Source organism: Caloenas nicobarica, chromosome 2 (assembly GCF_036013445.1).
Source record: "Caloenas nicobarica isolate bCalNic1 chromosome 2, bCalNic1.hap1, whole genome shotgun sequence".
NCBI classification, from domain to species: Eukaryota; Metazoa; Chordata; class Aves; order Columbiformes; family Columbidae; genus Caloenas; species Caloenas nicobarica.
Window position 1 is genome coordinate 47,630,104 of NC_088246.1, and position 27,230 is coordinate 47,657,333.

At 37.0% G+C, this 27,230-nt stretch overlaps 1 protein-coding gene across 4 annotated transcripts in view; it reads right to left on the reverse strand.

Annotated features, from left to right (window-relative positions):
* LARS2 (leucyl-tRNA synthetase 2, mitochondrial) overlaps window positions 1-27,230 on the reverse strand; it is an 87,539-nt gene that overhangs the window by 47,465 nt on the left and 12,844 nt on the right. For 3 of the 4 annotated variants that reach the window (XM_065629699.1, XM_065629700.1, XM_065629698.1), the window contains exons 4-7: window positions 25,448-25,539; window positions 20,747-20,807; window positions 12,305-12,394; window positions 7,847-7,990 (exon numbers count right to left, since the gene is read on the reverse strand). In XM_065629699.1, coding sequence (XP_065485771.1) covers window positions 7,847-7,990; window positions 12,305-12,394; window positions 20,747-20,807; window positions 25,448-25,539 — 387 coding nt within the window. Of the gene's footprint in view, window positions 1-7,846; window positions 7,991-12,304; window positions 12,395-20,746; window positions 20,808-25,447; window positions 25,540-27,230 lie in introns of those variants that run through there. The other variant, XM_065629701.1, reaches the window with a different exon arrangement.

Sequence of the window (27,230 nt, forward strand, 5' to 3'; positions counted from 1 at the left end):
AAGTTTGATATAAGTGCTGGAGAAGCTGATGATTCGAGATAAAGTAATGTTTCACTGCTTTACTCTTTCAGAATATCTAGAAAATTCTAGCATAGATAGAAGATGAAACTCAACCAGCTGAGCTGATTAGACAGTGACAAAATCAAGATAAGTTGCGTGAAAATTCACCACAGACAATGATGACCAAGTCTGAAACTAGAAGCAAAGCAAGTGGAAAACTCATTTCACATATCCAGGTGTTTAGTTTGTTGAAGATTCATACAGAAACATAACTTCAGTTCAGTAATCTTCAGACAGAAAAACGTCCATCAAATAAAAGAACAGAAGTGCTTTATAATTTCCCAAGAGTATCTTAACTCCAAAAGTCCCCCTGCTTGTAGTTCAAAGAGGGAGGATTCTGCAGAGCACCTAAAAAATTCGTTCTCTGACTTTGGGAACTAAAATTTTTAGTATGATCAATGCCTGCCACTAATTTCATACTTAGTGAGAGTGTTTCAACTCTTCTATGACAGTAAATGAAATAAAGTGAAAAATCTAAATATAAGCTATAAAGCCAAATGTTTACTTTATTTTCAATCAAGACACTTTAATGAAGTTCGACGAATTTGCAACATGACAAGAAGACTAAAATAAAAAGGTCAGCAAAAAGTTTCATTTCAAAAGCATTCAATCCATTAGCAAAATAAAATTGTCTTCTACTAAATTAAAATAAAATTTAAAAGCTTTGCTTCTGAGGAAGAGTCAAATAAATATTCAAGATCGGTTTGGATTAAAATTAAATTCTTCACTTTATTTGATCAAGCTCCCAAAAAAGTAAACAAATATAAACTAAAGATCGGACAAAAATAATTTAATACAATTTAATATATTAACTAAAGTACAGGAAGTTAAAGTTAGGCAGCCCACTGTTTTATTTTGTACTCTGTCGCACAGTCCCAACTGTAATTATGCAGTACGGCTTCTGATGGCATTTAATTTCTTCTTGTTTGTTGGGTTTTGTTTGTTTGTTTGTTTTACCTTCAGTAGTTTCTGCCTGTACTATCCTAGGTCACTGTTGACTCTTATTTCCCATGTGTCAAGTATACTGAAAACATACATTAAAAAGGAGCAATAGCATGGATACTGTGTATACGTCAAATTCTTTCTCTTAAATGTCTGAACTGTCAGCAGTTTTCCCCTTTCTTTACCCTATAATTTATGGTCAAACACAAACCTCTGGTTTAGTTACATAGAACAGAGGCAAAGAAATGATTCCTCAAAAGCAAAATGTAAAGCCAGCGTTCTTCTCCAGATTTGCTCTCCAGAGCTGTTCGCATTGTTTTCAATTGCCTAAGAGAAGATACTCCCTTTCCAATATAATGAAGCCTATCTTTGGGATAAACGAGCAATTGATTTCATAAATATAAAAGCTCTTTAAAACATTTCTTATCACTTATATTAATAGTAGTACTGAGCATTCACTGTCCTGATTAATCTTATACCAACAGGAACTTCAATCTATATTGCTGTAGCATAAAATGAGATGCTGCATTTAAACTAAGGTGAAAAGATCAGCCTGGTCTGGGTACCTACAAACAATTTTCTGTCTTGCCAAGCTGACATTTCTTTATTAATGGAACATTAAGCAAGCTGTGGAGTGCTCTTAGTCCCTGTCCAGGAGAGAGCTCTCAGCCTCACTTGAGAGGAAAAGTTCCAAAGTGAGGTTTATCAGGCCCATTCTGTTGGAAGAAGACAACTATGGGCAAGAGCCCAAGTGTGGGAAGTGAAAAAAAATCACACATAAAGCATGAAAAACAAAAGAGACAGAATTTCTATTCGCCTCAATGACGAGGCATTACCTTATGTTATGAAATCCAAAATACTGTCAAGATTCTTAACATCCTAAAATGCAGTACTTCAGTTTCATTACCATTCTGCTTAGTATCTCACGAATAGAAAATTTTAAAAATCAAGCAAAATACCATTATGTGAAATAATTCCAAATCTATTCAGACCAGACAAAGGGGCTGTCAGATGCAGTGCAAACCCAGAGAAAAGCTGTACAAGAACTGGTAGATCATTTGCTGTTTTCCCTTCACGGGGTCAGCACCATACTAAACATCTCAGTTCCTGCACTCCACGGAACAGGAGAAGGATTTGTCTCTAAATATCTGTACAAAACCCCCCCTATAAACAAACAAAAATCCCCAACAAACTAAGAAAGAGTACTACTTATCTGTATGGCAACTGTAAATTAAAGTGGTAGAATTTTCTAGGCCCTGTCACTTTCCCTAGTATTTAAATTAAGCATACATATACTATCTTATTGCTGTGCAAAAAAGGGAGATGATTCAAGTAAAAACTTGAAGTTTCAAAGTTGCTTCTATTTTATTTTGTGCAAATAAAGATTATTTTCTGGTTATTTAGGTCATTTCTGAAAAGTAAAATATGAAAAAATATTGTATAAAATTATTTTAGGAAAAACATGGACTATGCAAAACCTAACCTTACAGATTCTGATTTGAGGACTCAGTTGACTGCGCATAAAAAAACCACAGGAGCAATTCACAGGTACACACAGAAAATATTAACATTTACAGATAGATTTTTCCAATGAATCTGCCTACAGATTCAGTTGGGTAACCATAGCAACTAAATGTTTTAGCTTAAACATCTCAAATGCACAGACAACAATTTGAATAATAATGTCATCAGTTAAGGCATTATACTTTTATCAAAGAAACCTGTCAAAAGAAAAATGACATTTAAAATGTTCTTTAAAACTCCATAAAGCTGCTAGACCATTTCATATGTACTTCACAGTTTAAAAAATGGGTCACGATTACTTTATTACTTTACATAACCAAAATGCTATTTGCTAAGTGTTTAAAGCATGGTCAGTATTTTTGCCCTTTGAAAAAAGTTCATTGCCAATGCTAAATTGCCACGTGAGCAAACACTGCTTTGTTGGCATTTTTTATTTCAAGAAAGGACAATGAGCTGGTGCAGTAACAATAAAGAAATCAAAGCAAATCCACAGATGATTCCTCTAGACACAACAGAAATCTAAAGAATAGAGTGTGCAGGAATAAAACACTGACTCTTGTAACACACGAGATGACTTCACAGCCCATTACTGATCAAGTAACTCCTTGTTGCTATTTGACTAGCAATTTAAGCTTTGCAGATGAAGATTACCTTTACTAGTATTTGTTTTTATTAAGGTTGTGATATACAGGAGAAAACATAAAATGACAAACGGGTGAAAGTGAGGAACATAGGTGACTAGAAAGATCATCAATATGGAGTATAAATACGTTGAACAGTTACAACAAAATAATTTGTGGATGCTCCAAATAGAAAATATGTTCATTATTGCTAGCTGGTAATTTGCATGAAGAATTAAGGGATGGCAAATTCATTAAATGTATTTTAAATGGAACCTTGCCTATGAACCACTGTTATGAAATAGAAACTTACATTTTCCTCTAAGCCACACAGGAGAGGAGTTAGTTACCAGAAATAAAGCTTTTTTTCAACATGCTTTCCAACTATGTCAACTTAAAGAAAACTCAGGGTTAACTTCTCGAAGAACAGGAAACATATTTGCAGAGAGTCTTGTTGCAGAAAAAGGGCACAGAAAGTAGAGCTCTCTGACATTTGATGTTGATTTTCTGTAAACTTTTGAGAGGAAATAAGTCACCGCTGAAGGTGCAAGCAAAAGGTGACCAAAATCAAATGGCTTCCCCCATGAGATACCAGAACTAGATAAAGGCCTCTCTGCAGAAAGCTGAGTGGAAGTAGAACATACTTAAAAATATTAACCCTCTAGGTCTAAAAGTTGCCAAGGTGGGAAAAAATACAAATCTTTCCCCAAAAGGTTCAAGGATTAACTTACTATCAGATAATGTCTTAGTGCCTCCCATTTTTAATCTCAAAATAAAAAGTAGTGAAAGTTTAGTGGGTAACAGAAATCCAGCCATACAACACACTGAGAGCCTGATCCACCTGGCTCTCTACATTTTCCCAAACTTATCATAGGAAAAACATCTCACACAAGGAAGGAATAAATCTGCTCTGTACCCATGAACTTGTGCAAGCTGTGAGATACAGGAAATAGAGGGCCAGGTGAGTTCTGATACAAATTCTGGCAGTATGGCTCGAAAACCTAAAAGCTGCTCTATAGTGACAGAAAACGTAGGTCTTCAGATCAGAATGATTTTGACCACGCCAATCTGGCACCATCTTGCCTTAACTTTCTGGACACCTTCAAAAGAAGCAGAAGTGGACTAAAGATGTTCAAAGGGCAATTGACTCAGAAATGGGGAATAAAGACCTCAGGGCCAGACAAGGTCTGGAAGAGCAAACTTCGATTGTTGTTTTCTTAACACAAAAAAAGTTGACCATAGATTTGAAATCCCCAGTGCTATTAAAGATAATCTTTATAATGTCCTCCCAGACTTCCCATTTACAGGAATGTGGCATAGGGTGTATCATAAATAACCTCCACCATCTAAGCCTAGCTTGGATAAAAATGTTCTCTACTACGGTAGCATCTTGAGCCTTCAGGTGCCTGAAAATAACTGCAGAGAAGGTACTACACACACATTCATGGCAAGCCCCCCAAAAAAACAAAAAAGGGAAGTGATATACATAACAAACCTAATTGTTGTACTCATTTATCATTAGAAACACAGATATCTGAAGTGTCTGAGCAGCAAAGACTTGCAAGAAAAGGAAGTTTTGCTGGTAGTGGTTCTGGTCCGTGATGTAAGCCAGGAAAAATCTCTTTATGGAAATGAGTGTCTTCAAGATCAAGAGACATGAAATAATCCCCACTGCTGAAGTGAAGTTATTTGCACCACTAATGTTATCATCCTAAAATCATATTAGTGATTAAAAATCTTTAGCTTCTTAAAGAGATGCCCCTATCCTCCACACCAATTAAGGACTAGTCTGTAAAATCTAAACCCTCTGCTCCAAGATGCTCTGTAAATGACAAAGTTAAATGAATGTCTCTCAATAAAGCCTGGTCTCCTAGCAAGGGCTTTTGAAAAGAGGTGGGGAAGAAGGCTTGAGGAATACGCTAGGAAGAGTGACTGCTGTAACCATGGTGTTCAACACTATGGTGTTTAGGACAATAGGGATTCAGATCAACTGTCAACAGCCTGGATCCAAAGTAAAAGTTTACAAAAGAAACAGATATAGAAGGAGGGACTCATGTCTCTTACCATTCCTTGAAAAGTACTGAAATGACTACTGTAAGGAATAAAGATATGTGTACAAAGTTGAGTTTCAAGGATAATTCATCAAGATATTCAGAAACAGGAGCCAAAGTTTTAATTTGGCATCTGTCAAAATGCTTTTGTGAAGCTTCCTGGTTGTGCCAGTGTGGGCACAGAGTCTCTAAGAGATTGAAGTACTTGGGCCACAGTTGGCTCAGAGACTGTCTCCCTCTGAAGGACAATCTATAATTGTGGCATGCAGTTCATTGGCCATTCAGAGCTGTATGGCCAAGACAGTCTTCTTCAGAAGGTAAGACACAACATACCATGTTGTCTAGCCTCTTGCAACTGGAAAGAAAAAATTAAGTAGCAAAAAAGGGCATTTATTTGTCTTAATTTTCCAAAGCATGAAATCCATCTAATATCAGATATTGGATTTGGAATAGCAGAGGTAATCTGCTACTCTTATTTGAATGCTGGGGAAAAAAAAAAAAAAGATATTTTTCGCCCCTCTACAACCAAATGTTTAAAGCCCTTGCCAAAAGAAGCAGAGTGAGACTCTTTAAAATCTGCCAGAATCACAGCAACAAAATCAGGAGTCAGTGGAGGGTGAGTGAAAAGGAAAATCCAAACCACCAGCTGATACTTGGTAGCATCTGTTACTATACAAGAAGTGGGAGCACATAAAGGCAATGCTTGCCAAAGCACTTGAGCTGGGAGCAATATGGCATCATTTATCAGCCTGGTTGTATCAGCTAGCACAGACCCTATAATGTCAAACAAGCACAGAACAAACTATTGGGAAACTTTTGCAGAGATCTGTAGAGTACCCAACCGTCCCCTGTAGTAATGCTTAAAGGTTTTGTAGAGGTTGGTATAAATGGTTATCCCCAAATAAAAAGTAGAAGAAGCTCTCATTCATGGTGCCATTAAGATGTTAAAGAACAAGGGTTGTTTGCACTTTTGCCCTTCATGTAGGTAGGGGATGTGGCAGTTTCTTGAAGTGACATCTTTAGGGGGGAAGATGAGGGGTTGTTGTGAAGGCACAAGTTCCTTCTTGGCATCTACTGCACCAACTTACTGGAGAATGACAAGTGGGAGACCTGAACATCCCAAGAGCTGATGCCTTTCCTGTAATGACATGACAGACACTAAAGACAAAAGATTAATCCTCCTCCCTAGAAAAAGGTGGATATTGACCAAGACATAATAATACCATGAGCCAAGGGTGTTTTCAAGGTTAATGAAAAGCTCCTCGGTTTTGTCTTCTGGTCTTCATAAGTAAAACTTCAAGGCTGATTCACTCCTCTTAGGAGGAGATGAATGAACAGTGATTTGCTGCAAGCACAGATACAGCCCAGAAATACCAGTCATTATTTCCTATAACCTCTATAACAATAGACAATAGACAAAAGGTGTATTAGTAAAGGTAGAAACTCTAGTGAAGCTCCAGCCTCAAATTGAGAGAAACAGTGAGTTGGGGAAGACCCTGAAATATCACAAAGGTCATTATGACATCCGGTGACAAGAGCACCAAGAAAAAGCTCAGAAGGTTGTGATCATTTTGTGATTATGCAGACACACTCAATTTTTCCTTCAGCTCTAGCAAATGTTCCCTCCTTACTGTCAGAACAGGCAGCAGAATCAGAAAACATGCATCTCAAATATTGTCTTTAAATAAGAGGAATCAAAGCATGACACAGGATATCTAAGGTTTTTCTCTTTATTATTCTAGAGTGAAACCTAGAGTGAGACCTGGATTTCTTCTCCCTGGATGATGGTGGAAATTTGGTCTTCTGAGTCTGAGGCTCAGGAGAAGGGTCAAAGATGAATTTTTAATATTTTATTTGGAATAATTTTCTCAATCTGTACGTGAAGTCCTAATACACAGAGCACTTGGATGGAATAAAAAATTCACTCAGAAAAAACCAGGAGTTCTATCCTTTAATTTTAGAGAGCATAAAGCCAGTACAATTTTGTTGAAGAACTCCTAGATGTGGAAGCTATGTTCTCCCATCTCAATCAAAATTTCAGCTCATAACAAAAAAAGATGTCTAAATAACATGAAAATATTTTTAAAGTTAGAGATAGTCAAACACAGTAGAACATGAAGTAGAATCGAAGATCCAGATGAATCTTCAATAAAGAGCAGTTAATCATAAAGAACATCCATTTCAGACACATGTTGAAATGAATGCTAGGTGACATAATGTACTCCACTGCTTATACCGTGCCCGTAAGTCCAACAGGTTGACAGACAAAGAAGTTTTTAGTTCAAAAGATTGCATAGCTGTACACTCAAAATATGATGCAGAAAAACACTTGATGGTAAATATGGCACGACAATTTGTGAATGCAGAATTCATTCATTCATTCACCTCTAATTTATGCTTTTAGATTTCTTCAAAACTTAATCCCACACCAAATACTTAAATTCTTATAGAAGTAAAAAGCAAGACTTTGGGAATAACAGCTTCTTACATACACACATACACAGGTGTAGACCACGTATATTATTATCTAATTACGTATTACACAAACATGCATACATAAAAGACCACATTCAGCTTGATGAATATTTCTGGATGAAAAGTTGCCTCTTTTAAGTGCTACCACAGTTACCAAAAACTGTATTCTCATACCTTTGCATAAGCAGTAGTTTTGATAAACCACTGTTTGAGGTATTTCTGTTCCACTTTTGCTCCTGAACGCCATGAATAACCATTGTCATCCACCTGTTCGTTAGCTAGAACAGTCTGATCCACTGGATCCCAATTAACCAAAGCCTAAAAAAAGTTTCAGGAAAAAAAATATTTTCAGTAGTTATTTCAAAATAATAATCTTACTTTTCAGACACCAAAAGAATTACCCAGAAACATTCCTTGGGCCCCTGAGTTTTCTACATTTTGATGACACTCATTTGAACCAGCGACATGGAATCGACTGAAGGTGTTTTGGATAGTCATCTTCTCAGAACTTGAAAACCTGAAGAATGCAGTTGGGAGCATTTGCCTTGATTGATTATGCCAACTGTAAAGGCTGACATTTATTATAACATTAAATAGCTACGTCTTCCAACTGACTATACTGCAAACTACACAATCTGATGCTTAAAAGCTTGTCCACCACTATGTTCAAAAGTGTTGAGTCAGACTGAGGGGGATGGATAACCAAGGATCTCCAACTTGAGAGGACAGAATCACAAAGAAGTATTACAGTGGTCAACTACATTTCAAGTAAAATACTTGACATTTCTGCACATAGCTTGTCAACTGTGTGAATTGCTTTTGGAATCATTTTTCCTTATCAACACAAATATATTAAAGAAGATTTAAAGTGACATAAATATTGGTGTTCAACTCCACAAACCTTGCTTTTGGGGGGCTAACTGAAATACCAGACATAACATACTGGGGGGAGGAAGTAAAAATAAATAAATAAATAAATAAACAATCGAACTACTCCCCCCCTGCCCAGAATTGAAAAGTTTAGCTCATCAGTTGTCATAAAGGATATAAGTCCACAGAAGAATTCTAAAGAGTCATTCCAGAAAGAAAAAAAGCAATAGAATAATCCATTTTATGAGTGTTATTTAGTATTTGAGCTAAATCAAAGTTGAATCAGCCTGACTGAAAAAACAGTAGCTCCAGCTCCATAGTGTTCAGCTGGGACTGAGTTAATTTTCTTCCTAGTAGCTGGTATAGCACTGCATTTTGGATTCAGTATGAGAAAAACGTTGATAATACAGGGCTGTTTTGGTTGTTGCTAAGTAATGTTCATACCAAGTCCAGGACTTTTCAGCCTATGGGGTGTGCGGGGTGTTTAGCTGGGTTGAACGACAACAACATTAAACATAATTTCAAAAACTGAAATGCATTCTCTGGGTATGGGGAGGACTTAGTATCTCAGTCTAAAAACTAATCACTGTCCTCATATTACTCACTTTACATTTTCTCTATCACTGATCACCTTCTGAAATGCCCCAGTCTCCAAACAACTGATGTTATTTAGTTTTAAATATGCTATATATTCTTAGATATAGTAAATATCACAACCATTTTACAAATCTTATAGCGAGGACAGCAGAAAGGCAGATGCATGGATCTTCTTCCTTAGGAATACTGTCACTGGTTTTGTTATCCGTGTGTGGTATGTGTGTGTGCATGGACGAAGTCTGATTACCTACATTGATTTATACCACATTTATTGTAATTAAATGAATGAAAGTCATTCTTTGATAAAAAACAACTCCCTTTCAAATGAAGCTTGTGCGAATTCAGTGTGACACTGGAATTTCTTTTTTTTTTGTTTGCCTACCATTTATTTGTTACCTACCAATAACTCCACACTGGTTTTTCTAAAAGCCTCCTGAAAATTCCCTGGGAAACTAAAAGCAATCAATATATTCAACTATTGCAGATCTATTTTCTAAACTTTCAGAATACACAACTTCTTCAGTAATGATACAACACATTATGAAGTTGGCTCTAAAGTAATTATCTTTTAAAAGTTCTGAAAAAACCTACATCACTACAAAGTTAAAATAACAGAGAGAGAGATGTCAGATAATATTAAGAAATAATAAAATGCCAGCTGCATAAAGCAGTATTAGTGTATGCTTGTATTAAATTGGCTATGACTCAAAGTTGAGAAAAAATACTGTTTCTCTTTCGATGATATTGGATCATATTTATGATTAAAATTTTAGAAGGTAACTAAACTGATCTATATGAGTATAATTATTTGGCATAACATACTTTCATTATTCATAACAGGAAGATTTACCTAAATAAATAATGCAAAACAAAGCAAATATGCATTTAAGAAATCTGTAGCTGAAAGTTCTTCTCTGTGAATTTTTAGAGTTGCAGTTTGTTCCTCCTTCTCTCATAGACTTTTGACTAATATCCAGAATGTGGATATTAAATGAAATCCTTAGCTCCTACTTGTACCTCACACAGGTAACTTCTTCACAATGACAGCCTCTGAAACTATGGCCCCAAGAAGCTGCTAAATGTCATCTACACAAAGAGAGCTCAGCACAAAAGTGTATAGACACCACAAATTAGTTAGATCTCCTCACTAAAACAATGTAGATCATATGTTTTTAAGATAGGACTCATCACATCTAACTTCAGGTATCTAAGCGTAAGTATCTGTCTCCAGGTTTAGTGTCTATAGTTCCACTACAGTCTACAGATAACTAATAAAAATAATCAAGGGAGTCTAGATAGAAATTAATCTCAATCTAAATAAGACACCCACATCTGGCCATGTCAATAACCTCTACAGTACATTACGTAGATCAGTATTGCAGGAAGAAGAGAGAGGATTTTGCTACTGTGAATAAAGATGCCCTCTATGGATGCTGCAGCAGCCAGACAGACATTGTTAATTCTCACTAATTCCAGCTGCAGGACATACTGAGTCTGTGTCTCCCTACCGGGGTAATTTCTGGCCAGATACACTCCTGGAACAGAGCGTTAACTAGACTAATACTCTACATATATTATTCTTCTCACCACTGTAAAACTATGAATCAGCTCCTTGTATCCAAAATGAAATTGTAAGACAGGAGACTTCAAGCTGTGCAAAAGTACTACCCAATATATATATTGCAGGTAGGCTGAAGACACGGGATAAATATATGCCTTAATTACATATGACTGTTTGAAGGGACCCTGGGTTATGGGCTATCTCTGCCATCTGTTTCCTGCCAAAAAGTAACTGGTTTATATCCACCAGAGATTACATCCCCTACAGGTTGACAGCTGCTGATTTAAGTCCTCAAACTGATCCTTGACTTCTAAGAGGGAAGCAGATCCAATCACTGGTACCCAAACACCTCCAGGATCCCACAGTACTGGGAGGCTGCATGCAAAATTTGTTTTGTATATCATTATTGCTTCTAACGAAACAGCAAGCCTTGTGCTTTTCAGATTCACCTGGGATCACTTGTCAAGCAAAGTTACAGATAAAAATAAGTTTGTTACGGCAAAGCTAGGGGTTCAATTTATTTACCACAGGAAAAAGAAGTAACCACTCCCCACCCACCCCCCCTTCATCCCCCAAACCCAGCATGTTAGGACATATCAAATATTGAATCTTTTTGCTGGCCATTGTTTGAGGTCTCTGAATACATCTTGCTTATGGAAATAGAAGTAGCTCAGTAACACCCTGCCATTCCAAATGCCACCTTTCACCATCAAACTCTTCCTCTGGGTTCAGAGAATAATTAGAGTTCATCCCTAATTACATCCTACAGGGTTTCCTGGTTTCTATAAAACACAAATGAAACACCAAAGCATATTTAAGAAATCTTAGTTTCCATTTTAAGCTAGAAACATTCACTAAATTGCAGCTTTGTTTAGGTGCAGCTGTTCAGGTATTTTGGAACTGCGTTGCCTTGGCTATATGGAGAGTTCTTTGGAATGCTCACTTAACATCTTTGTTTCACCTCCTGCTTAAGAAGTTAACTGAACCCTTCCCTTTCCAGATAGCCTGATATACATTATTTACAAAATAATATAATGTCAATATTTTCTTAATGTACTCTAACAGAAAAGCAGTTGTGATAATCTTATAGCATCTAATATTTCTGTAGTATTTGAGAGATCACAAATAGTGTCCAGGAACTGGATAGTTAGGCACAAAAGCTTCAACTATCTTATGCTATGTTATGTTACACAGTTAAATGATCTTGTTGCTGAAGAGAATCCTCATGATCACATTATCTTATATGTTTTCATGAGAGGAAAGTTAAGAGCAAGAAAATTCTATATTAAAGCCATGAATTAAACTAATAGCAGCTATATTCTGATCCTGCACTTCAAGGAAAATCTCTGACAACAAACATTTCTGATGTGACTTGCTACAATACCCACTCATGTTAGTTAGTTACATACAAAATTTACCTATATATAAAATTCGGTTATATAAAAAGTTCATTGCATTTTGCAGTGATTTAAAACCAATAGAGCACAATAAATACTCATCCACTTAATGAATGTGAATGGATGATCAAGAAATGTGCCACTGACATAACGATTGACTTGAGTTAGTGCACTTGCAAAGTATTAAAGGTCAAAGTTTGTACCTACCTCTTTTTGATACACTAGCCCAGCTTCAAAAAGCTTAAGAAAGAGATATTGTGTCCATTTGTAGTACTCTGGTAAGCAAGTCATTATTTCCTGCAGAAATGAAAGAAAAGAAAAATTCCTAAAGCTATTCTTAGTATTTTCTTATGGCGTTTTAACTTAAAACAATTAACTCAGGCATGTATAATATATGCCACAGAGAAAACATAAATGCAATTTTAGGTAATGTTTAGAATGAGGGATATTCACCAATACACAAAAACAGAGAACATGGGCTTTGTGTGGGTTTGATGTGCAAAGAAAAGCTTTCCTGTTAACATGGAATATAAAAGCCCTGTAAAATCAATGCTGATAGATGTAAGAACAGAAGATGAATGGAAATGACCACAGCTGCCTGCCCAGGGAAAGAGCCAAATTAGAAGAAAGCAGAATTCTATCAAAGAAGTCATCTTGGCCACGTTGCCTTTTCCTCTGTTGCTCAGCGATGAAAAGCAGAGCAGAGACTGTCGAGTGTTTCAAGGCAGCAGGGAGCTGGCTGCAGAGAAGCAGGCAGACCAGAGGAGCCCACAGCTGAAGCAGAGATGGACAGACAGACAGCAGAACACCACTGAGGAACCGAAGCTGTTGGCAGAGTGTGGGAGGCAGACAGGAAGGAATATGGGGTAAAGACTCTCAACTTCATGAGGAAAGACCTGCAAAGGATACCTCGCAATCAAAGGTCAAATAAGCAACTGTTTCAAAAGGCAGGTCAGCTCCAGGCAGGAGAATGCTCTGGGTTAATGTGTGGAGAAAAATATAAGAATTGTGAAAGAATTCACAAATGAGAGGATTGTTAAGAGGGAAATAGAGACAGATAAAAACCAACATAAGAATAAGGAATGGGAGTTAGGAGAAAAGCAAGTAACAATATAGTGGATTGTTTTTTTGAAACTTGCAAACATTTTACAAGTTTTTAGTGAATTCTAACAATTAAAAAGAACTTATCACCTGCTTACAAAGTTCCATATTTTACATGTTTGTTCTTAAAAAAAAAAAAAAAAAAATTTGCATTTCAAATAAACATTTCGATATGTAGAGGGCTACAGGATTACATGATTACCCAATTTTCTCTATGTGAACACCATGTTTTATAGGCACAATGGATACACATACACTTTCACTCACATATTATAAAGTTTGGCCAAAGTTAAAACTGTGTCACTCAGTATTAAAGCTCTAATTACATCATAAATATGTCACAATAAACAGATGCTATTTCCCTCCTCAGCAGCTTTCCTGTTTAACTTGCACATTTCTACAAACTTTGTCTGACCACATTTGAACTTGGTGAAGTGGAAGATGACTCCTACACTGAACTTCAAATCAACAAGAACTTCTCATGATTTTACAGTTACAAGGTTGACAGCAAACTCCTGATAAAATTTGTTCCTTTTGCAAATAGTTATCAGCTACCTGAAATATATCAAAACGTGAAATGTCTTTCACCCAGGCCTTCCTATCATCTAGGCTTTCCACTACACACAACATCAGCAATACCATCTGCTACTCCAATGACATCTGAAAGACTCTAGCACAAAAATTTTATTCTTATTCTTCAACTTTATATTCCAGTGCTGAAACATTGCTTTGAACAATTAATATGACCTTTGAATAGATACGCCTCAAAAGTGTGTATAAGAGGCTTTCAAGACCAGAAAGAGACATTTAATGGCAAGTTTTCAGCACAGCATGTGAAGTCTTGGTAATGCAAAACAGTTGCTTGATTAAATTCCCGTGCACTGCATGGAAAAAACCACTTGATAAAAGTTCTGATTTCCACCTCTCCAACTAAACACTATCCATTTAAACTTTTTTCTTTCTTTCTTTCTTTGTCCCCGCTTCTCCACACAGTGGAGTTCTTCTGCCAGTGTGATGCCACTACAGGCAACAGAGCTTCATCACTGTAATACGACAGACACAAAAGAAGAGGGACAATCCCTTTTGGTCTAATATAAGATTATGTGACCAACAGGCAAACAGGTTAAGGCAAATGGAGTGAGTTGTCAAATAAAGATAGTAAAATGGACTGAGATTTGTCCTTCTGGTCCCGAACAGCAGATATGTGCCAACTGAAACAAAAAGAGATGACATTTCTCAGTCTAAACAGACAGGCTTAGGACACGATACAAGCTAACTGCTGGAAACAGATTCTCTCTCACAGGTTGTAAATTGACATTTTTTAGAAAGAAATGCAGCTGTTATCACTGAAGAAAATGTGTTGTGTGGTCATTTAGCTTCAAAAAGACCACTCAAGCTCATTATTTAACTTTATAACCATGAAGGTTTGAAGCGACATCTACTCAGTGCTTGCCCGGTCACACCTGGAATACTATGTTCAATTTTGGTCCCTGTTGTGCAAAAAAAGATGTGGACAGGCTGGAGAGGGTCCAGAGAAGAGCCACAAAGATGATCCAAGGACTGGGAAGTTGCCATATGAGGAAAAGCTGAGGGAACTGGGTTTGTTCAGCCTTGAGAAAAGAAGGCTCAGGGGAGATCTCATCGTCATGTTCCAGTATTTAAAGGGTGGCTACAAAGAAGATGGACACTCCCTGTTTACATGGAGTCACATAGAAAAGATGAGGGGCAATGGGTACAAGTTACTCCTGGGGAGATTCCGATTGGACACAGAGGGCAATTTTGCACCATGAGAACAGTCAGCAATTGGAATAATCTCCCCAGGGAAGACACTTTTAACATTCACCTGGAGAGAGCACTGGGCCACCTTGTCTAGACTCTGCTTTGCCAAGAAAGGTTGGACCAGATGATCCTTGAGATCCCTTCCAACCTGGGATTCTATGATTTGCAATTAACAAAGAGAGAGAAATTACATCATTACCAATGCCGATGACAAGCCAGCAACCTCTTGTCAATCTCAAAATGTGTTTTGTTTTCTTTTCTACCGTTTATCAGATTAAGATTTACGGTGAAAAATAATTTTCCATGTATGCCAGTTACTGATCTTGATTAAATAAATGAAGTCTGGTAAAAAGTTTCTATTAGGCTGCTATCATGCTTAAATTAAGGTGAATGTTAATGTTTCTATTTATACTTCATGAGCATGGCAAAGATTTGCAGTGCATTAACAGAACTGACTTAACTCAGAAATACAGAAAAGGGCTTATAAAAGGGTTTGCAAAACAGCACAATGGAGCCCTTCCACCCTGCCAAAAAGTGTAACTTTCTGCTTCTCATTTGTGAGCTGAGCACTAGCATATCAGTGCGCATACAGAACCCCACATCACAAAGCAGTTCAGTGAAAATATACAAACAGGATATTGGCATATTTTCTCCAAAGATAAAATATATACTAAAAATCAGAACTCTTTTTACAAATATGAAATACTCTGCTCAGCTGTCCACTGCATGTGCTTTTCAGTGCTCTGCGAAGGATTCAGTGATAACCCATCACCCCAGCATTCCAGAAGGTAATATGAAATGAGAGGAACAGCATCTCTCTCTTCCTCTCCAACCATTTTCCCTTTTCTTTTGTCAGCTTGCTCGTTAAAAAGACTATCCGACACTGTCACCATAATGCATCCTTATCATCAGTTACTGTTACTACTCCTTATTCCTACAGGAATTCCTACTGTTACTGTTCCTTATTCCTAATGACATTCATTAAAATGACTAAAACAAACGACCTTTAAAAGTGGTCTGCTTATAAAAATAAGCAGATATAGCCAAGGTATATGACAGATCCCTATTCTTACCAAAAACTACCCTGCTAAATCCCTTTATCACAGTACAGCAATCTGTTTCTTACAAATAGCATGATGGAGGTGTTAGTATCTTAGTTATTTCTGCAAATAAATTCTCGGTTACAGACTAAATAGTTCAGATAAGACAGCAGTGCGACTTGGGAAGTAACTGGTCCACCTTAAGATTAAAGTGCTGTTCATTATTAAAAAATCTGATGAAAAAAATTCCAGCTAGCAAAACCATGGGAAAACCAACTGTAAAGAATCCTGGATAAACAAAACAAAGGAAACAAAAAACCACAAACAAACAAACTGGATGGAAGATTTTAGTCATTAATAAAGGAAAAACTAATTTTCGAATGCCTTGTTTTATAATTCATCATTTGTTATAAATCTGTTCCATTCTTACAACTTTCTATTATGTAGCTCTGAAGCTAAAACTGGTTTCTGTTTGTTGTTGGTGGGTTTTTTTTAAGAAGGTTATACCTTCAAGCTACTTTCATGGTTGTTTTTGTTCATTTGTTTTTAATAAAAGTAACATTTACAGGCTGCATGAAAGTGTTTATTTGTTGTAAGAACCAAGAGGCTTTGTGAACAACATTTAACTACACTAGAGAGAAGTAATTTCCTAGTTTATTACTAATAATTTTATTTCTAGCACAGTCTGATGCTAGCCTGAAGACTGCCATGTTGCACTTGATACTTATTAAAAAGGCGATAAGGAGAAAAAGTCTGAACATATTTTTTCCAAATCTATTTGGGAAGATTAAAAAGTCTTTAATCTATTTTTTTCCTGTTTTGGTATTAAAGGGCACGTATCACCTCATCTGGAATTATAATTATTTGATTTTGAGAGGGTTAGAGCTAGCCCAAGCTACATTTCTAAATTCATTTGAATATTTGTATTTCAAAGGCCCTTAGTTTCATGCTTTATTAGCTGCAAATGCAAACGTCGTGCAGTGCCTACATTTTGGAGCTTGAATGTCTTTCCTGAAAAAAGTAGCCTTGTATCAACAGTTTCCTTTTTATTTAATTACAAGTAGGGTGACTGATTATCAGTGATACGTGGATAAAAAGAGAATTTAATAGGTAATGCTTTAGCTACTGCTACAGCTTTATGCATGCTCAGGCAGTGCACAAGAACGACAACTTCAAAAGTAAACAGAAAAATATCTGCACAAAGAAAATCTAGCAAATATTTCACCTTTTTAATGTAGAGAGCAGAAGGGGAACATTACTCTTATGCCAAAAATTATGTTACTTGGCATGCATGACTTGAAAAGGCTAAAAAATGTTGGCAGTATGAGCTACCTTCTAGAGGAAAGTTACAGATTGATATCATAATACAGTGGTGAACTGATGGCTTGCTGGGAACACGCATTCAGTCTGATGGCACTCCTGAGCAAAAGAAAAGAAAAATATTATACAGTCTCCATCCCTTGTTGCTGATTATATGAATATTTGAAAATTAGATTGCCTAATTCCCCTGAAAATAATGTTTAAGTAAGTGGTAGGCAGTTTGCTATGCTGTCTGGGATGGTATTTTGGAGAAATCTGATCACCAGAAATGCCTAAATTATTATTATCTTAAAACCAAAACATAACTACAATGGTTTTTATTTTCCAGGTGTTTTTCACGTCTCTCAGAGGCATTTCTTCCATCCTCAAACTGCAGCTTTTCAACCCTGGATCTAACAAACATAAATGTTCAGAATAGAAACGTTCTCTCTCTTATTCATTATTTTTTAAAAATCTCTCCCCCAAATCACACCATTTTCAAAGCGATTTAAAAACATAACATTTAGTACTTGAGGCACTTAAAATACCTACATGTTTCAGGGAAAAAATATCAGATCACTATTAATATTCAAAACTACTCTAAAGCAAAGTACTTACAGAGCTATTTTATGTATTTAATTGCATTTTTAGTTTGCTTACATTTTCTGTTTAGGAGAATAATTTTCAAGTGTCTTTGCAACCTCGCTTTCTGAATTAACCTAATTAGCTTTTAATAATGCCTTATTTGTGGTACCTTACTGGTTAAGTAATTTCACTGACTGCTACAACATAAAAACACTGTTGCATTTTGATTTGTAAGACAGAGGGAACAATGAAAAAATCCAGATGAATAAAAGGAAACTTCTAGTATCTCAGGTGCACTGGGATTTGTTCATAATAATTTTGCCAAGCAATAAAACTACAACTAGTCTTCATATTCCTGGACAGGACTTTCTTGAACACCAGACATGACTTTATAAGCAGTCAGCTTCTTCAGCACAGCTACATGAACAAGGTGTCCAAATGTACTTTTTATTAATTTCACACTTTTTTTTTTCCCTTAACATTTGTAAAATGGTAAAATTTACTTAAGTTTCCTTCACATCATCTCAGCATATACTCTAAGCTGGCCACAGAGGACAGAGACAGTTAACATAAAAGGTTTGCACTTTAAAAAGGCAATTCACTGCACACTAAAATAGGGATCTCAGGCATGGGAATGGGTTGCTTCCAGTATATATTTGCTAGGTATTACGCTCTAGCACAATGAAGCAGCACATTTAAGAAACACCAACGAAATGAAATTAAAAACAAACTCCTGTTTTGTACAATAGTCTTGGTTAATTAGACTAACCCATATAAAAAAGCATATTTCTTGCATTTTACATAGGACTTGTGCTAGTGGGTTTGTTTGCATTGCCACAGTATTTCGTAAGCCACTGATTTAGTGCCACACAAGTACAGAATAATTAAAAAAAAAAATTCCTGATCCGAAAGAGCTCACTTTTAAGACAAGTACCCGCACAGTGCGGTGCATCACTGTGCAAAGATGCCTGAGCCAGCCCAGCAGCAGCGCAGCTGAGGCAGGAGATGCTCTGCCCAAGACTCTTCAGCCTCGCAGAGGAGCAGCCTCTACCATCCTGGAAAATACACCCGCAACAGCTCAGCCATGCTGCTTCCGAAGGCAGTTCTTTCATGGCTAGCTCAAGGATCCATGCATTTGGAGATCATGTAATACAGATATCCTTCAGGCGTCATACAATTTTTTGCGATGAATAAACATACCTATTTCGAATTGTTACCATTCAGGTCACTCTTACTCCAGTTAATAAGGCAAGCTTTCTAGGTAAAATAAAAAATAATAAGCTAAGGAGTGAAAATTCCAAAATTCACTGTGTTTCAAGGAACACTTTTCAGCTGTTTTAAAAATCTTACCTTTCAAAACCACAAACTCTGTGCCCGTAGACCATTCTAAATTATTTTAATTAAGCAAATGTTCAAATTAACTTAGTTGTACAGCATCAAAGCCCTTTCCACAAGTATTCATTAACCAAAACGTGGTTTACTAGAAAAGCAAAGGTAAGCCTCAAGTAAAAGGCACAGATGAGGAATTACTTTCCCCTGCACACTTATACTTCCTGCCATGGTTTTCAGCACTGCCAGTTCTCCATCTCTTCTTCAGAATGGAAGGGTTAAACAAAAGACCATATATAAAAGTGAATTTTCTCAATTTTATTGAAAGGTCCTCTGCAACATTCAACTCTGGTGTGTTCCATAATACAGTCTAGTCATATGATTTCACTGTTTTGAAGTACTGCTGTGGGTTACACACACAGAAAATCTCTGAGATACTAGCAGTTTTCAATACAAGAAAATAATTGTCAAGAATGTGTACAGTAAACCTTCCACAACAAACTTTTTATTTTCAGAGCAACTTTTTGGTTATCAAGAAAACAAAAATCTTTCTAAAAAGGCTTATACTGAAAATCTTGGCATATATATGACACAACAAAATATGATTTTTAGATATAAGACATACAAATAAACAACTTCACCTTCAAGATTAAAGAAAACAAATGGCAGGTCTCAGACTGCCAGAAAACGAATCCTTTTCCTTTTCAAATCTACAATACTGCTATAAAAATCCAAGATTAGCATCTCCATCACTCTATTCAGCTTCATATTAAGGTGATAAGCAACGGGTATTGCTGAGAATATAAAGGTAGTGACTGACTTTGATTTGCTGGTAAATGCAATAGCCTTACAATTGCTTCAAAATTAATTCCCTTTTTATCTTGAAAATGACATTAGCGTATGTCTGATTATGTTGGTAAGGTTTTTTAAGGTGAACACCTGATTCTCAAGCATTAGTGTTTCAGGTAAAATTTCTGTTTTCCAAAACGGTCATGATATTAACACATACAAAAGTGCGGACTTGGGCTTCAAATTTAGAATAACATAACCAAGCCACTCTTTCAAGTTACTAGCTTTAAACCCTTGAGTATATTATAAAAATGTACACATTGAAAAAAACACTCCTCAAAGCATATATACCTTAGCAAAAAGGCATGCTGCTTCATAAATATCTATTTGGATGACTGCCTAACTTCCAACACAGAAAACTGCTACTTTGAAAGAGCCAAAAAAGCAGAGGAAAAAATCGAATGCAAAATGGAAATTACATTAAAGAAATATTCTCCTAAACCTTGAGATCATCAGATGATGACAGTATCTCAAAAATAAGAGAAGTTTGATAAGAAGCTTGAGAGAAGCTCAATTTCCCACTTTTTTCCAAGTGTTTACAGGTTAACAACTTAAACTGCTTGCTTTCAAAGACTTCTACATATATTGTAATAAAATGGTGAAATTCCATGTTTTTCTATGTTCTATAATACAATAAAGCAGCATCCCTTAAAAAAGAAAATCTTACCCTTTCCCACGTAAAAGACAGACCTAGTGCATCAAACTGTTCCCTCATGTGTTGAATATTACTGCAAAAAATAAAAAAAAATATTAATTCAAAAATATTTATATAATGCGATCATGTTTAAAATCAGATGCTTATGAAGTTGTGAGAAATCAAAAGCACTAGTTAAACTCTAAACACTGTTATCTCACTAACTCAAGTAACTGTCAGAAATAAAATAATAATAATAATTTTTAAAGTCCCTAGTGCATTCTAGTTCAGTTTCAATGGCTGTGTGTACAAGACAATGATTTTTCTTCTCCTGATTTGGACATAACTGAAAGGCAAATATGGCACTGCAGTTTGAGAGAAACATTCCTGGAGTATCACTTCTCATTATTTTCAGTTATCTTCATTGCAGTTGAGTAAAAGGGCACTCTGAAATCTTCACAATGCACTAGGATGCACTTCCACAATCAGCTTAATCCTGCTCTACCCAGGCAATGACATCCTGGCTGTATTTTGCTTTGGCTCTAGTGACTGTGTGGCTATAGAATCAGCTCACCCATTCAACTGTAGACATGCCCTACAAAAACTTCTCCAAAAATCCCCCACCAGTTTTCTTGCTTCCCTCTGATCAACAGACTGATCACACCAACATTGTGGTCGCAAAAGTGGCTGAACCAACACAAAAGAGGTGGTGGGAAACATATATCCTGAGAGGTGACAATGAACCCTTAAACTTCTGGTGGTAGCACAGCCATAGATAAACTTAAGTCAACTGTTAAACTGTAGGACTAGACCTTGCCCCAGATGGGTTATATTGCAAATGTAAAATAAGATAGATCAGAATATACAGCAAAGCTTTAGTTTGAAAATGTACTAAATACCGTTTACTAAAATACTCACAACTACATAATATTAACTAGTGACCCGGTGTGGATTCATTCACATACCTTAACATTGCTTAGAATTTCTTACAGACTTTTAACTTTCTACTAAAATGCATTATGTCAGATAAAGTATCATCTATCCTCCCACAGTGGTTAATTTGAAAGCCATGAAACCAAGCATTTAATTCTGATCCAGAACAAACTTGCACTGCTGAATAACTGTGTTATGCAAGTATCACAGAATCACACAGAATCACAGAATGTTAGGGATTGGAAGGGACCTCGAAAGATCATCTAGTCCAATCCCCTCGCCGGAGCAGGAACACCTAGGTGAGGTTACACAGGAATGTGTCCAGGCGGGTTTTCAATGTCTCCAGAGAAGGAGACTCCACAACTTCCCTGGGCAGCCTGTTCCAGCGCTCCCTCACCCTCACTGTGAAGAAGTTTATTCTCATACTTGAGTGGAACTTCCTGTGTTCCAGTTTGTACCCATTGCCCCTTGTCTTATCATTGGTTGTCACTGAGAAGAGCTTGGCTCCATCCTCGTGACACTCACCCTTTACATATTTATAAACATGAATGAGGTCACCCCTCAGTCTCCTCTTCTCCAAGCTAAAGAGACCCAGCTCCCTCAGCCTTTCCTCACAAGGGAGATGCTCCACTCCCTTAATCATCTTTGTTGCCCTGCCCTGGACTCTCTCCAGCAGTTCCCTGTCCTTCTTGAACTGAGGGGCCCAGAACTGGACACAATATTCCAGATGTGGTCTCACCAGGGCAGAGTAGAGGGGGAGGAGAACCTCTCTCGACCTACTAACCACACCCCTTCTAATACACCTCAGGATGCCATTGGCCTTCTTGGCCACAAGGGCACAGTGCTGGCTCATGGTCATCCTGCTGTCCACCAGGACCCCCAGGTCCCTTTCCCCTACACTGATCTCCAACAGGTCGTTCCCCAACTTATACTGCAACCTGGGGTTGCTCCTGCCCAGATGCAAGACTCTACACTTTCCCTTGTTATATCTCATGAAATTTTTCCCCGCCCAACTCTCCAGCCTGTCCAGGTCTCGCTGGATGGCAGCACAGCCTTCTGGCGTGTCAGCCACTCCTCCCAGCTTGGTGTCATCAGCAAACTTGCTGATAGTACACTCAATTCCCTCATAGTACTGGTCCCAGTACCGACCCTTGAGGGACTCCACTAGATACAGATCTCCAACTAGACTCTGCCTCACTGACCACAACTCTCTGGCTTCTTCAGCCAGTTCACGGACCACCTCACAACCTGATCATCCAGTCCACACTTTCTCAGTTTAGCTGCAAGGATGCTGTGGGAGACTGTGTCAAATGCTTTACTGAAAACAAGACAGACCACATCCACTGCTTTACCATCATCTATCCACCTGGTAAGTATCCTGTAGTAACAGCTGCAGAACCCCAGCTATACTAGAAAAGGCCTGTCAGTAGGGCCATATCAGTACAGGTAAACCAGGAAATTAATCTCAATTCTCTTAGGGACTCACAGCTTCCACTGGGAGAAGCCATACTTGCAGTAATACTGCTTTTATTAGTCCCACTCAACATGAACTGTACAAATAAAAAAATTTCAAATTCGAGTGTATTTCTATAAAGCTTCTGCCACTATATTAATTCCTACTAACAAACATTTCTGTGTGTTTTGTATAAGTAACACTGTCTTCAGTTCATTTTATGGGTTTTTTCCTAACTTTGAGGATGTAAGACGTAACAGTCAATTGGAGCTCATTCTACATCATCTATTCAGAAAATTATGATGCTCTGAAATTTGGTTGTTCACTCCTGAACCAACTAAGTTGAAATGCTTACAGTGTGGCCCCTTCCACATGAGTGGCTGACTGTGCTCCAGGGATGACTAAAACGCATCAGGTTGCTATCACACCACCACAGCTTCATGTTCAGTTCAGTCATCCCTGCGGCAGGCATGAGAAACATTCAGGACAGGCACAGTGAAGAAAACAGGAGACAGCAATTATGTCAGTGGTCAGAATTTAAACTGCTGGTATGATGAACCATCTGCTTTCCTTAGCAAGATCCAAAAATTTGGGTAGGTAAATAATTTTCCTATTTGGTTGTCATTATAATCAGTCTCAATGATGATGCACTAACTTGTCTGTTTGTCGTTATGATATCATTATTTAACTCTAAAAACTAGATGATCACTCTTTTCAAGACTAAGGAAACTTTCAAAGTAAAATTTTCTTCCACTGTAAAATATTTTGTAATTACCAGATGAACTGCTTTAAGTGTATGCAACAACATGCACCTTTTTACAAGAAAAGAGAAAAACAGGAGAGCACAGACAGAAGCAGAAGAGAATCAGCTCAGGCTGTGCCCTGCTACATGTTTTTTGATATGGTCCAGACAAACAGCTTAGATGAGACAGGCTGAGCCGATACAGCCCTTTGCTATGGCACAGTCTCTCTGCACCACATGCTCACTGCTTTTCTGTTGAGACAATTCAACTCAGTCAGCTGGCAGAACAGCTTTCTTCTAAGTTAGCATGCTGGGTCAGTCCAACAAGATGTTCTACCAGTGACAACACTAGTACAGTAGGTGAGGAGGGACCACATAGTAGAGAGGAGGGGAAAATACCGACACTTTTGTAGTCAAAAGTACTTAATGTCAGCCTCGTCTCAAAACTACAATCTTCACTTCTTTGTTCTCATTTATCATGTAGGTAAGGATCACAGTAACCCTCTATCTGGTGAAGTTTCCATCAAGATAACAGAGTTAAAACTGAGGGACTCACATAAAACAGATACATAGATGTGTTTTACAGCTGAGCTCCAGAAGAATTACTGAAGGAAGACAGAAATCATCGACTTACTGACCATCCTACAATATAATTGATAGGCCACAACACACTGCACAGTGATGTTTCAGACTCACAAGAGAACAAAACCAGGTTTTTGTGTCTTGATGGTAACTGGTTCTCACACATATTCTCATCTAAACCATACATGAAGGAAATCTTTTAAAAATTAGTATAACTAACTCAGAATTTGTGTGCAGTGCACTCATGCATTCCCCCTAAGTGAAATCAGTTGCCATCACATTTTAGCTGGCAGAGTATCAAGTATCTTAACATGGGACCAGAAGCACAGAAAAAAAGAACCAGTATTACCAAAGAAGGAAACGGATGAAGGTCTGAAAAGATACCACAGCTAGATTACTGCATCCAGAGCACAACAAACAGCTTCACTTAAGAAGATTTGTTTCTGAGTCATTTATAGAAATTAAAGTTTATTTATATAACTTTCTAATAATTTCAAAGCCTATTAGGAGAACATAACACCCAATTCTGAGATTTAAAGCCCAAAATTTTCACATAAATCATCAGCAATAATGGCTGTTTACCACTTTCCAAGACCCAGTCTCAAATGAAAAAACCTGTCATCTTTGTCTGTCACATGTTACCGAAAACTGCTAGTAAATCTAACCACATAGCTCATAATTTTCATCTGTGTGTTCTGTACTAAGATTTATATTGCCATAATGAAATTCCGATTTATTTCTTACTCACTGATTTGGGTGTTTGGGAAATGTCACTCTTTCAATATTCTACCTTTTTACAAGTTAAAAGTAATTGAGATGAAAACCTTGAAAATCATCCTGATCCATTTGTTTTTCAGAACTCAGTCACCTGCATAGTCCCATCAAACACTAGCAAATAACCCTCGTTCTTTCTGTACCATCTTTCTTCTGTGCTGGTTTTGCTCCATTTTTTGTTGGTTTAGGGGACGACAGTACAGGTATTCACAGCCGGAACATCATATTATTTAAATTCATTAAAAACTACCTTTGTGTCCAGCTTGCAGGATGAAGCCCATGTTCAACGGCAGCATTTTCTGCTGGTAAACCAAATGCATCCCATCCCATTGGATTTATCACCTGTCAGCAAAAACGAAAAACACAATCTTACGCAACTTTCTGGAATGGCATCAGCAACGCGCACAAGCCTCTAAATAATGAACAGTGGTTTGCATTCAAATAATAAACGGTGGTTTGCATTTCAGCATTTGCTTTGTCTGAATTGAACCTCTTCGAAACATGCCCACTACAGCTATGTCTGGTTTACAAGATGGATATGAAGCACACTGGTGATCTACAATGCGATATTAGAGGGTGCTTAAAGCTTTATGTACTAAATCCTCACAATCAGTTCCCAGTTGACAATAATAAAACTCAATCCTTTGTAAATTTGTGTGGTGGTCAAAACTAGTGGCTGATGCTACCACCAAACAGAATCAAATATTCATCCTAAAGAAGGAGAAGAAAAAAGCAAGCAAAACTAATTGAACCAATGGATTTATAACTGTACCTGATGTGTAGCCTACTTATTTTTTCTTTTTGTTGAAGAAAAACAAATACCCTATGATAACCTCAAATCCAACAGATGAAATGAAGAGAATGGAGAAAATTATTTTAGTCGAATTTTTTTAAAATACCTTTTGTAAATACAGACCGCAGACTGACAAATTGTATTTCATGACCACAAAGAAATAAAGATGGAAAAAATGTTTACTACAAAATATGATCATTTATATTGAACAGAAATATATCTTTTCTATTAACATGCAAACTACTTAGAAAAATAATCGAGCAATACAGTAAGTATTCAAATACCTTTTTAATAACCAGGGAAAGAAAGGCCAGTACTCAAGATGCTGCCTTTAAACACCCTTGTATATTGGATACCTGATAAAACCAATGCCATTTCTTACAAATGTGCTCTAAATTCAATAACTATGATTAAAGTTACACAAGCTTAATAACAGCATGATTGAGTAATGTTTCACAGGTTGTAAGAAATCAACATTTTTACCCCTAAAAATATAAAGCATTTGTTCTCTAGCGGCAGGTAAGCAAACAAGCAATAAGAAAGCAAGTCCAGCAATACTAAACACATAAACATATAAACTACTAAACACATAAACTATCTCCATGCAAAAAAACCTGTTCGTTTCTGAAGCACAAGAGTTACTTTTGTCACTGGTTTGAAATATTTTTATTCTTCATTGCCACAAACTTCCAATCCTCTGTCTTCAATGGATTATTTCATTAAAAATATTTTACAGGCATGTTTATAAAGGTGCCCTAGGCACCAACTCAGTGTAAATGAAACCCAGAATTTAACAGATGTGACTCCTCAGCATTCTTGTTTTCAATACTGAGCTAAAACTAAACCTGCTGCATATCATTACTCTGCTGGTGCAGCAACAAAACCAAAAGTATTAACCTCTGGTCAACTGTAATTCAAGCCAGTACAGTAAGGGTCCATGTGCCGCCCATTTTTTATGTATAAATCTATTAGAAATCCAAATGCTATGCTGTGTTACAAATTTTCCATGTAATCAAGAGAGATTATTGTTCCTCATATCACAGTTTCAGAAAATATGAGTCAGATTTCCTAACTCCCCACTTCCTCACATTATGTTACATGGAAAATCTCATTTCAACCCTAAACCACTTGTCAATGCCTCTTTGAAGCACACCTCTCTCTAGCCCTTCTCCTCTCCTTCCTCCCAACAGTAATCAGAACTATTGGTGTAAAAGAGATAGAAGAAAGGTAAACTCTACAT